Source organism: Anoplopoma fimbria, chromosome 24 (genome assembly GCF_027596085.1).
Source record: "Anoplopoma fimbria isolate UVic2021 breed Golden Eagle Sablefish chromosome 24, Afim_UVic_2022, whole genome shotgun sequence".
NCBI lineage: Eukaryota > Metazoa > Chordata > Actinopteri > Perciformes > Anoplopomatidae > Anoplopoma > Anoplopoma fimbria.
The window spans coordinates 317293-329916 of NC_072472.1; the positions used below are offsets into that span (position 1 = coordinate 317293).

A 12624-nucleotide genomic window follows, 5' to 3' on the forward strand; every position below is an offset into this window, starting at 1 on the left:
CCTGCAGACGAATTTGACTTGCAAACCAGAGACGTCCAGCGGTGGTTCGTCCTGTAGGTCAGTGAACGCACCACCCAGAGCTGTTAAGAGAAGTCAGACTGAAAGAACATCATCTGAGGTTTAATGAGTCCTCTGTCCAGATGTAAAGCTGCAGGGGAAGAGAAGACGTTCATCTTAGACTGTAGCTCAGCTTTTATTTCCATCATTTATATTTTATTATATTGGATGGAAACTTGACTTTTGAGCCGAAAGAGACAAAATCCCTCTAATGATTCACAATAGTAATAGTTATGTATGAATATTTAAATAAGGCTCCTCAGTGTCATTCATTTTAATAAAGCAAACACAAAAAAAATAAGGAAAATCAGTAAAAGCGTACAGTCAATTTGCCTTTTATTCTTTTTTCGTTTCTACTCAGAACTCAGTTTGTGTTCCTTCATTTGGAAACAAATATTAAACTTATCAACGGTTTCTTTTTCTACATCCATCAGTAACAGATCAACGTGATGATTCATCACGAGTCACATGATGAATGGAAGTCCAATATTCTCTGTTTGCTCTGTTTTGGTCTAGATGGTCTATAATGTATGTATGTATATATGTGACACGAGAGGGTGGAGCTAAGTACAACTGAACCCTGAGTAAACAATTCTATAAAGTGAAAACACAGTGAGAGGGTGAATATTCAGAAAAGACACAGACAACGCCGTGGTGTCGGCCTGTCAATCAGTGTGTAGCCCCGCCCTAAAGCATCCCCTGCTTTATGGTCTGTTTGACTCTAAATGGAGCATCATTTACTAAATGAACATCATGCTGTATTGAAGAAGACTTGAAACTAGAGATTGAGACCATAAACTCATGTTTACAATGTTTACTGAGGGAATAAATCAAGAGAGAAGTAGAGTCATTTTCTCATAGACTTCTATACAACCAGAGGAGTCGCCCCCTGGTGGACAGGAGAGAGAATGCAGCTTTAACACAGGAAGACTTTAAGAACCGGAGGTCGATGCCTTGTTTTTGGTCTCCACCACCTCCTGAGGGAAACCTCTGTCTGTGATTCAGAGCGTCACTTGAATCAACAAGAACATCATGTTCTTTTTATTTAACTGCTCAACAATCATTAGTTCCTTTCTGAGTTTATTATACTGAGATACAGGATGCAGCTTAGAACTCCTCTTTAACATTATTGTTTTCCCAGCAGACAGTTTGACTGGTCATAGTGGGAAAACCCAGTTGTCCCAGTTAGAGATGAGGTGACTAACTGAATAAATTAGGTGAGGCGTCTTTTCATGATGAATCAAGAATATAAATCCAGACATCTTTTATTTCATCATTCACACACGTCAGAATGTCTTCTCCTTTTCATTCAGTTCTCCAGACGTCCACTAGGTGTCACTGTGAGTCAACACATCACCCAACAGGACCGTCTGTGTTTGAGGAGGTGAGCACTGATCACACTTTGTGAAACATGAGACGTGATTTTTATTTTACTTTTAATTTTATCTTAAAGCTTGAGATGCTCCTCAGGTCTCCTCTGGTCTCCTCTGGTCTCCTCAGGTCTCCTCAGGTCTCCTCAGGTCTCCTCAGGTCTCTTCTGGTCTCCTCAGGTCTCCTCAGGTCTCCTCTGGTCTCCTCTGGTCTCCTCAGGTCTCTTCTGGTCTCCTCAGGTCTCCTCAGGTCTCCTCTGGTCTCCTCAGGTCTCCTCTGGTCTCCTCTGGTCTCCTCAGGTCTCCTCTGGTCTCTTCTGGTCTCCTCAGGTCTCCTCTGGTCTCCTCTGGTCTCCTCAGGTCTCCTCTGGTCTCCTCTGGTCTCCTCAGGTCTCCTCTGGTCTCCTCAGGTCTCCTCTGGTCTCCTCAGGTCTCCTCAGGTCTCCTCTGGTCTCCTCAGGTCTCCTCTGGTCTCCTCTGGTCTCCTCAGGTCTCCTCAGGTCTCCTCTGGTCTCCTCTGGTCTCCTCTGGTCTCTTCTGGTCTCCTCAGGTCTCCTCTGGTCTCCTCAGGTCTCCTCTGGTCTCCTCTGGTCTCCTCTGGTCTCCTCTGGTCTCCTCAGGTCTCCTCTGGTCTCCTCTGGTCTCTGGTCTCTTCTGGTCTCCTCTGGTCTCTTCTCTGGTCTCCTCTGGTCTCCTCAGGTCTCCTCTGGTCTCTTCTGGTCTCCTCTGGTCTCCTCTGGTCTCCTCAGGTCTCCTCTGGTCTCCTCAGGTCTCCTCTGGTCTCCTCTGGTCTCCTCAGGTCTCCTCAGGTCTCCTCTGGTCTCCTCAGGTCTCCTCTGGTCTCCTCAGGTCTCTTCTGGTCTCCTCAGGTCTCCTCTGGTCTCCTCAGGTCTCCTCTGGTCTCCTCTGGTCTCCTCAGGTCTCCTCTGGTCTCTTCTGGTCTCTTCAGGTCTCCTCTGGTCTCCTCAGGTCTCTTCTGGTCTCCTCTGGTCTCCTCAGGTCTCCTCTGGTCTCCTCTGGTCTCCTCTGGTCTCCTCTGGTCTCCTCAGGTCTCCTCTGGTCTCCTCTGGTCTCTTCTGGTCTCCTCTGGTCTCCTCAGGTCTCCTCTGGTCTCTTCTGGTCTCCTCAGGTCTCCTCTGTCTCCTCAGGTCTCCTCTGGTCTCCTCTGGTCTCCTCTCCTCAGGTCTCCTCTGGTCTCCTCAGGTCTCTTCTGGTCTCCTCAGGTCTCCTCTGGTCTCCTCTGGTCTCCTCTGGTCTCCTCAGGTCTCCTCTGGTCTCCTCTGGTCTCCTCTGGTCTCCTCTGGTCTCCTCTGGTCTCCTCTGGTCTCCTCTGGTCTCCTCAGCATGTCTTTGTGTTAACAGCTGTTCAGATATTCAATAATAATAAACTTCTTTACACCCTCCTGATGTCTGAACGATGTATTTCTACTGTTCACCTCACAGGTAGAAGAAGTACTCAGGTGTTCTACTTCAGTACAAGTAGTAATACTACAGTGTAGAAACACTACAAGTAAAAGTCTGGCATGCAACATATTATAAAAGTACCTAAAGTACTCATTATGCATATGATATATATGCATATATATATATATATATATATATATATGATATATATGATATTATTAATATACAGCATTATGATTACAGCAGCAGAGAGGAAACAAACAAATAAGAGACATAAGTAGAAAACTAATAATTATGAGTAATCACACAGTAAAGTATAATAAATATGTAAAAAATATAATATATATATATATATATATATATATATATACTGTAGTTTGTGAGTCTTGACTTAACTTCTATCTCTAATACATCATCATTTATTTGTTGTCGTTGGTATCTAGTTTTATTAATCTGAAGTTAAATATCATAATATCACAGAGGTACTGTACTTCTGTTGTCTTCTGATAAACCTTAAACTCAGAATATCTACAGAATAACTCTTTTACTAAACATAAATCTTTATTCAGTAAATGTGAATCAGGTTCAGTGAGAGAGTCTGCAGCTCCAATAATTACAGTTCCATATCAATAAATATATCATAATCACGTCTATCTGCTGATAACGGCTCTTTATGTAAAACCATAAACCATAATTACATTCTGCACGCTTTGATTGGCTTTGGTTAAATCCCTGACAGCCAATCGTCTGCTGTTTGATGGTCACTCTAAAGCCCCATAATCCTCTCTGGCAGGTTGGAGCGGCGGACACACACACACACACACACACACACACACACACACACACACACACACACACACACACACACACACACACACACACACACACACACACACACACACACAAAACACACACACACACACACACACACACACACACACACACACAAAGACACACACACACACACACACAGAGACACACACACACACACACACACAAAGAGAGACACACACAACACACACACACACACACACACACACACACACACACACAAAGAGACACACACCTTCTTCTTCTCTGCCTCCTGTCGGACAGATGTGTGTGTGTGTGTGTGTGTGTGTGTGTGTGTGTGTGTGTGTGTGTGTGTGTGTGTGTGTGTGTGTGTGTGTGTGTGTGTGTGTGTGTGTGTGTGTGTGTGTGTGTGTGTGTGTGTGTGTGTTAGTATATATATACATATATATATATACGTATATATATATATATATATATATATATATATATATATATATATATATATATATATATATATATATATATATATATATATATATATATATATATATATATATATATATATATATATATATATATATATATATATATATATATATATATATATATATATATATATATATATATATATATATATATATATATATATATATATATATATATATACATATATATGTATATATATATATATATATATATATATATATGTGTGTGTGATCAGTATTATGTGGTCATGTGAGTGTGTATAGTGTGTATAGTGTGTATGATGGTGATAGATATGATGTTCTGGTCCACTGTGTTCCTCCCACACAGAGAGGAACGTTAGAAACAACAAGAAGCTACTTCTACACGTAGCGTTAGCATTGGCATTAGCATTAGCAGCAAACCATAGCTAGCAGCTCTTGCTGAAGATAAATTAAAAAAGATGTCTTAAGAGTATTTAACATAAAGATAGAAACAGAAACATTTGTAAGTGTATTTAACTCTTGAATCATCATTTAGTCTTTTCATAAACACTTCTTTCTTCCGTCTCCTCCTGGACCTCCACCGTCCTGTCACATCATGACCATGGAGGTGTTCTACCTCTATGACCCGACAGAGAGCGGCCTAAAGGGTCCAGTGTGTCTATGTACAGATATGTATTATTTATTATTCATTCATCAGATTCCATCAGGTCTCCCTCTGATCCCCAGGCTGTTCGCTCTGCAGGAGAAGATTCACATCCTCATCAGGTTATTAAATAGATTTATTTACTCTATACATATATGTATCTATCTGGACCATAGATCGGTCCTGACATGAAGAAAACAGCATTACATTAGAGGAGGTTACTCTTTATGCCAATGAAAACCACCACATGATGGTCCGTCTCTCTATACGGCGTCACTTCCTGTCCGTGTCTCTCAGCTCAAAGCTCATTGGTTCCCACTGAAGACGTCTTTAGAGACTCTTCAATGAAAACAATGATTGTTAGAATAAAAAGAGAAACACGCAGAATCCTGTTAAAAGTGAGAATCCAACACACGGTATGGACTCTGTCCACGGTCTGGTTACTGATGGAGGTCTACAGAGGACCAGGACTAACCTGAGACTGGATCAGGACCAGATGAAGGTTCCTCACTGTCTCTTTAGATAAGTAACAACCAACGTCAACATGAAAGTAAATCAATCATTTTAAATATAATGGTTTATTGATATCAGCTATTCTGATCCTGTATAACTTTGTACTGGATCCAAACCAGCGCTGGTTAGCATGCTAGTTAGCATGCTGGTTAGCATGCTGGTTATTCATTATGGTTCTGTATCATTCTCAGCTTTTATTCAGAGGCCTGAAGAGGTTTTCAACATTTCTCTGTTTAGTTTCTTTTTGAGCTTCTCTTCATTTCTCCCCTCAGGGATCCGGTCCTCCTCCTCCTCCTCCTCCTCCTCGCTGTTCCTCTGGAGGTTTCCAGGAGGCCGAGCAGCAGAAAGGTAATGGGCCACAAACTCCTAATCAGGGCCTTTTCTGGGGCTAATTGTGGTCTTTGTTTGGGCCCCCGTCGGGCTCCGTCCTCCCTCACGGGGGAGTAATGAGGTGTTACGTGATATGATGTCCCCCTCAGGACACCAAACCGCTCAATGAAAGCTCAGAAATAACAGGAGCAGAAGCTAATGGACAGAAACGAGGACAAGAAGACGGTCGAAAGAGAAAGAAAAGAAAAGTTACAGAGAGAAGTGAAGACATCGAGACGGATCGATGAAGGAAAGAAGAAAAGCTTCAAGAGACCAAGAGTTCAGATTATCCATCATCCAGAAAGACTCATTAATAACTTTAACAACACACAACATATGCAGCCAGTGTACATTTTGATTTAGTTTGAGTCATATTTTAATAATAATAATAATAATAATAATAATATCTTTTTAGCACATTTCTTACAGTCAATGTTGCTCAAAGTTATTTACATTTAAATATAAATAAAAAACAGAAAACCTTCCTTTCACAGATAAAATAATTAAAGGGGAAAATAGAAAGCCTCAAGTTTTGTGATTTCACCGTCGCCATCTTGTTGTTTTTTTCAACCAGTGAACAGGAAGTGACCATATAAGGACTGAGGAGGAGTGACGTAGAGACGCCGTATACGTCTCTGGTGTGGACCTGTCAATCAGTGTGTAGCCCCGCCCTAAAGCATCCCCTGCTTTATGGTCTGTTTGACTCTAAATGGAGCATCATTTACTAAATGAACATCATGCTGTATTGAAGAAGACTTGAAACTAGAGATTGAGACCATAAACTCATGTTTACAATGTTTACTGAGGGAATAAATCAAGAGAGAAGTAGAGTCATTTTCTCATAGACTTCTATACAACCAGAGGAGTCGCCCCCTGGTGGACAGCAGAGAGAATGCAGCTCTGACACATGAAGCTCTGGAGGATGTCTCCTGGTTAAAATGCATAAAGGTTCTGTGTAATAAACATACAGTTCTGTTAGAATAGTGCAGCCTGTTTAAAGAAATATGTTTTCTACTGCTGCTTGAAAATGTGAAGTCATCTGAATTGATTCAGTTTTAATCAGAGTTGGATGTGACGACAGTGAAACAGGTTCAGGTTGAGTCTGTCTGTCTCCTGAAGCTTCTCATCACTTCATCATCTCAATACCAGAGTGAGATTCCTCTGATCTTCTGTTTCTCCACCAGACCCAGATTTCCCCGTCAGTCAGCTCTTTTTTTGAAGTGTTGCTCATCAGAAATCTCTCCTGCTGTCTAATTTCATCAAACAGTGTTTTTATGTTTACTGTGTCTGTCAGAGCCCGGCGGCTTCACAGGAACTTCAACAGAAGCTGCATCTCTCTGCAGACGCCATTCACTCACAACCAGTCATTACTGCCCAGTGGTCATGGCAGATAATGACAGTGGAGAGAGACTCGATATCTCACAGCTTCATCTGACTGAGACACTCCACCATCAACAGAGCTGAGGTCTAATGAGCTGGTGTCAGAGGCTCAGTTACTGATTCCGTTCCACATGATGAGGAACACGTACAGCAGATGTTATCCACACTAGAGTTGAAAGAATGGTTTGAAACTGGATGCCTTTTCTCTGATACCAATATTTTATGAATATAAATATGCTTTTTCTGCAAAACCATTTCTTTATTTGCCAAAAGAAGCCCCTTTCATAACCAGAACTAAATATCACGTGTAGTATTTCCCCACAGTGCCGTCTTGGTTATTTTGCATATGTGGTAAAAAGTCACAGTATATATGACGAAATGTATGAAACGTCAAAAACACTCTGAGTAGAGTATGTTCACCGTGCCTTCATCAGAAATTCATTTTGCTCATTTGTCGCACAAATGTTCAAACTTTCCAGTATTTCTACACTTTTAGGACCTCCAGTCACAGTTCAGTTAAAAGTACAACCTGAAGAAGAAGACCAGGCGGAGGATTCCCTCTCAATGTTTAGTCATTCAGTGAAATGTGAAGCTTGAACAGGCGGAGGATGCAGTCCATAGCCCCTGAACACGAGGGTTAGGGTTCATCCTATGGAGACCAGGAATGTCTGTAAAACTACAAAAAACTACTAACGTCCAGATGATGTTCAGAGTTTTTTATTAAATCATATTTAAAATGAATGCTATCAACAAAGTCAAAATGATTATGAACAGATGAATAAATGAAAACAACACATTGTAGCTCGGCACATTTATCATTAATGTAAATACAAACGTGAACGTAGTATTCCTGATATTTGTTCAGTTTCAGAGTATAAAAAATGAAACGTGCTGCAGCGTCGTGTGTAAAGAAAACCACAGAGGAGAAACAACGAGGTCATGTGACCGACCAGCCAAGAACACCAGAGAGAAGGTCAAAGGTCACGGTCACAACTCATCATTAATGATAATTAACTGCTTATTATTCACCCACAGATACAGGGGCTGTTCTCTTTCTTTAAAAACAATATCTGGAGTTATTAAATAACAACGTTCACAGAGGGAGAAATATATAAAAATCATTTTCAATCAGCATGTAACAGATTATTCTTAGGTCATCTTATATTTCACAGATAATAATGATTACTAGTTTGATGGCCCTGAGAGTTCATCGCACTTATTATGACGTTAATAATTACTTTTAGAAAACAAGCAATTGAAACCAGCCTGTGTTTTTAACATGAAAATGACAATAAAAATGATAATTTCCACAAATTTTTGAGATATATTCAGAATATATATATATATATATATATATATATATATATATATATATATATATATATATATATGTTTTATCGTTGGTGCATAAACGTTCATTGACATCTTTAAAGTGTGTAAACTTCATGTTTGTAGTTTATTTCTCTGACTTGTAGATGAACCATCAGCTCTACAGGTCGACATCATGTCTGTTTGTTTACCTCAAATATAGAAATAAAAGCATTCTGTGGCTTCATACTTATTATTATTATTATTAATATTATTAATATTAATATATTCACTATGGAGGCAGCTCTCTGATCACATGTTCTTCTGATTATCATCTTTACAACTAAAGTGTTTAAAAAGGTTTACATGCTCAAACTCTTCTCACTTCTCCACGTGAAAGTGGCGTTTAGCGTGAAACGTGAAGAAGCTTCTGAACGAGGAGGAGGAGGAGGAGGAGGAGGAGGAGGAGGAGTGAAGGGTGGGATGAGGAACAGAAGAGGAGGAGGAGGAGGAGGAGGAGCATGGATAGAGAGGTTTATAAAAACAGAGCCCTCCTCTGGTTGAGTTATTGCAGAAGAGGAGGAGGAGGAGGCGTTTAGTAGAAAAAGAGTTCTTTAGTTTACTGTCTCTTGTATTTTGTCCTCCCTCCATCCTCCTCCATCTTTTTCTTTACTCCCTACTTCTTACCCTCAGCGACAGACAGACAGGTCAGCAGGCAGACAGACAGGCGGGAGCGTCCCGTCCAATCAGGAGCCTGGGTTTTGATCACATGCCTGTGGAGGAGAGTCCCATGCTGGCAGCTTTGCTCATGCACGGTAAACCTTGAGCTCCGGATTTTGGGAAATCATGCGTCACCACTCGTCCGTTTTCTCCTCGGAGCCCCGATGACGCTCCTCCTCCTCCTCCTCCTCCTCCTCCTCCTCCTCCTCCCATAACCGCCCGCTGATTGGCCGCCACCTCCTCCTCCTCCTCCTCCTCCTCCTCCTCCTCCCAGCCCGCTGAGGTTGGTGCTCATGGCGGCATCGATGAGCTCCTGGAGGAGAGAACGAGAAGAAAGAAACCAGTTTAACATTCTAAGACACTTTGATCAACAGAAGTGTTGAAGGTTTCTGACGCCAGACGGATCAATACAAATGATTAGTCTCTGCCTCCACCCGCTGCAGACGTAGCGGACCAACATCCAAGGAAGTGAAACATGAAGCTGATGAGTTGTGTTTATACTGATGAAGATCAGTAAGAACATCCAGACTCCACTGTCTGCATCCAGATATATATTTTTATATATATATATATATATATATATATAAATAAAAAATGATAAAAAAAAATTATATTTATTTATATATATATATAAAAAAATAATAATAAAAAAAATATATATATATATTTATTTATATATAAAAGCGAGAGAGACGTCTACTCTTCAGGTTGTGACGTCTGAGCCACGAGATACAAATCATTAAACTTTTGTAACGCTGCATGTCATGTGACGACCAATAACAGCCGACATTAACCTTTTGTTTTCACAGTAAACATATAGAGAAGTTAATCGTGTCAGTGCTCAGAGCTCTAATCCCTGAAGGTGGTCTCTATGTGAGGAGACTCCTGACCTCCTGCTCCGCCTTCATCATGAACTTGCATCACTTGGATGTTTGTGAACAGATCAACACATCTGCTGTGTGGAGAGCACAGTGTGGATGTGTGTGTGTTTATATGTAAATGGCTGAGTCGTCAGTAAAGTGGTTTTGGAGTCTCTCCTCTCAGAGGAGCTAATGATGTGGATCCAGACTTAATCTCCTGGATCAGGATCTCCTCTGAGGCTCCAGCAAAGAAATCCCTCGTTTACTGGAGCGCCTCGAACGCCTCGGAGCAACACAGACAAACACCCAGCTCCTGATTTCACCTCCTTCTACCACTCTCACCTCTCACTTTAACCCTTTCAACCCTCCGGTGAGACGGGCAGCGGGAGAACATTCCTCTGACAGAACCTACCTGGTTATGTTTAGGTAAAGATCATGGTTTAGGTTAAAGTCAGAGCCTCCAGTTCGGTGTTTTTGCCGTCGCCATCTTGTTTTTTATTGCAACCAGTGAACAGGAAGTGACCATATATGGAGTGAGGAGGAGTGACGTAGAGACGCCGTATACGTCTCTGGTGTGGACCTGTCAATCAGTGTGTAGCCCCGCCCTAAAGCATCCCCTGCTTTATGGTCTGTTTGACTCTAAATGGAGCATCATTTACTAAATGAACATCATGCTGTATTGAAGAAGACTTGAAACTAGAGATTGAGACCATAAACTCATGTTTACAATGTTTACTGAGGGAATAAATCAAGAGAGAAGTAGAGTCATTTTCTCATAGACTTCTATACAACCAGAGGAGTCGCCCCCTGGTGGACAGCAGAGAGAATGCAGCTCTGACACAGGAAGCGGTTGAGCTCAGCTGTAGAGCCTCACAGAGATGATAGCAGGACTCCAGCTCTAGGTACTGACCCCTTGACCTTTTCCTCTATCGACACCCTGAAGACAAACTTTACATTTACGTCTCCGTGAGGCTCCGGAGGGTTCAGACCTTTTATCTGGTTACAGATCGTACACATCCCCAGCAAAGCAAAGACTCACTTCCTGTATTATCTATCAAGGATGTATCAGGATGATGACGGTGACTTCATGGAGCTGCAGCAGGGACGAGAGGAAGAGAACAACCAGAGTCCGGCCCAGATGAGAGGAGGAACCGTCTCTAATGACTTGTTTGTTCCGTCAGCAGTCAGTAACGAGGCGAGCGTCTGCTTCAGAGGAAGAGGAGACGCAGTGCTGTGGTTCTGTAGAGAACCTCTGAGGAGATGATCAGAAGTCAAACGGTCCCCGATGACGGGCTGTAACTGTAATATTTACATCCTGGTATTTGTCTGGTGTGGAGGTAGAGTTGTGGCTCGACAGATAATATAACGTCTGCGTTAACGTAGCAGAGGAATCTGTGAGGCCTTCTGCTGGCGCCAACTTATTCTGGTGCCAATAAAGTTTCTATTTTCACCCTTTTTATGTTAAAAACTGTGCTTTCGCAGCATTGTTGACCAATGTTGACTAATCCGCTGAATAAGCAGTTTCAGGGCGTTTCTTTCTCCCGTCACCTTTTTCTCTCTGTGGCCTTGTTTTCACTGAAATATGAAAGTCCTGCCCAGTCCAAATATGGTCACTTCCTGTTCACTCGTTGCAAAACAAACAAGATATCAACAGTTAATATCCAAGACGTCAATGGCTAAATTGCTAACTGGTCTGAAGGATTTATCAGGATGAAAACAGGTTTAAAGTGTAAACGTGAAACAAAACATCACCTGAGATGAAGGAACAACTGTTACAACCATTCAAATACCTTCAGTAGCTAGCGTAGCATAGTCACGCTAATGCTAGCCAACGATGTGCTAACGTACCTTGCTAACAAGTTAATAAATCTCTAACATGTCGAGCTCCAAATCCACTGAACCAGAAACCAGCAAAGAGAGCGATGCTACGCTGTGATTGGACAGTCTGTGTTCGAGGGGCGGGACTCTGTTCCAAACCAGAACCCACCTTCATCCTTCTGGACTCGATCCGGGACTTGTAGCAGAACTCGACCAGAGCCACCAGCATGGCGAGTCCCAGTCCTCCAATCAGGATGTAGAACACGCCGGCCACGTTGCTCAGACTGAGCGCGCTCGTCTTGTCCTGTCGGCGCAGAGAGGCGGGGTCAGGGACAACCAATCGTGGTGCAGATAGTCATGACATCACTGCTGAAATGATAATAATCTTTTCTGACTAACGAGACACGTTTAATCTCTCAAAGGCTGTGATGAAGAGGCTTTATAATGAATGTTTATCATATCTCATACTACCAGTATATCATAATGTACTTTATCATGTTAGTATGTACCTGATTATGACATCATATTCTATGTTATATATATTCTATGTTACGTCATCATATCACCCGTCTGGTTTTCACTGTTCACCTGCTCTCATTTTGTCTCCAGCTGCTTTGTATAGTTTATTTTTCATTATATCTTGACCTAATTACCTGTTATGGTTTTTTACTTTCTCTATTTATCTCTACTTATTTCTGTCTGGTTTTCTCATATCATCTTAATATTGTTGTGAAATGTTTTTTTCATAAAAACTTAAAAGTGTACAAGCTTCTGTAAACAACAGCAACAAAAATAAACATTGGAAGGGAGTTTACTACAACTCCCAAGGTGCATTTGGGCAAGAAACATCCAATCACAGGGCGTATAATTGGTTTTGTTTGCTGCTAACAGAGCCATGGAGCTAAAGATTAAAAGAACTGCTG

At 41.5% G+C, this 12624-nt stretch overlaps 1 protein-coding gene across 1 annotated transcript in view; it reads right to left on the bottom strand.

The window, feature by feature from the left end:
* Positions 1–9068: 9068 nt before the first annotated feature.
* LOC129113233 (glutamate receptor 1-like) overlaps positions 9069–12624 on the bottom strand; it is a 49844-nt gene continuing 46288 nt past the window's right edge. The window contains 2 exon segments of the mRNA XM_054625448.1: positions 9069–9205; positions 11813–12005. Of these exon segments, the coding sequence (XP_054481423.1) occupies positions 9069–9205; positions 11813–12005 (330 nt within the window).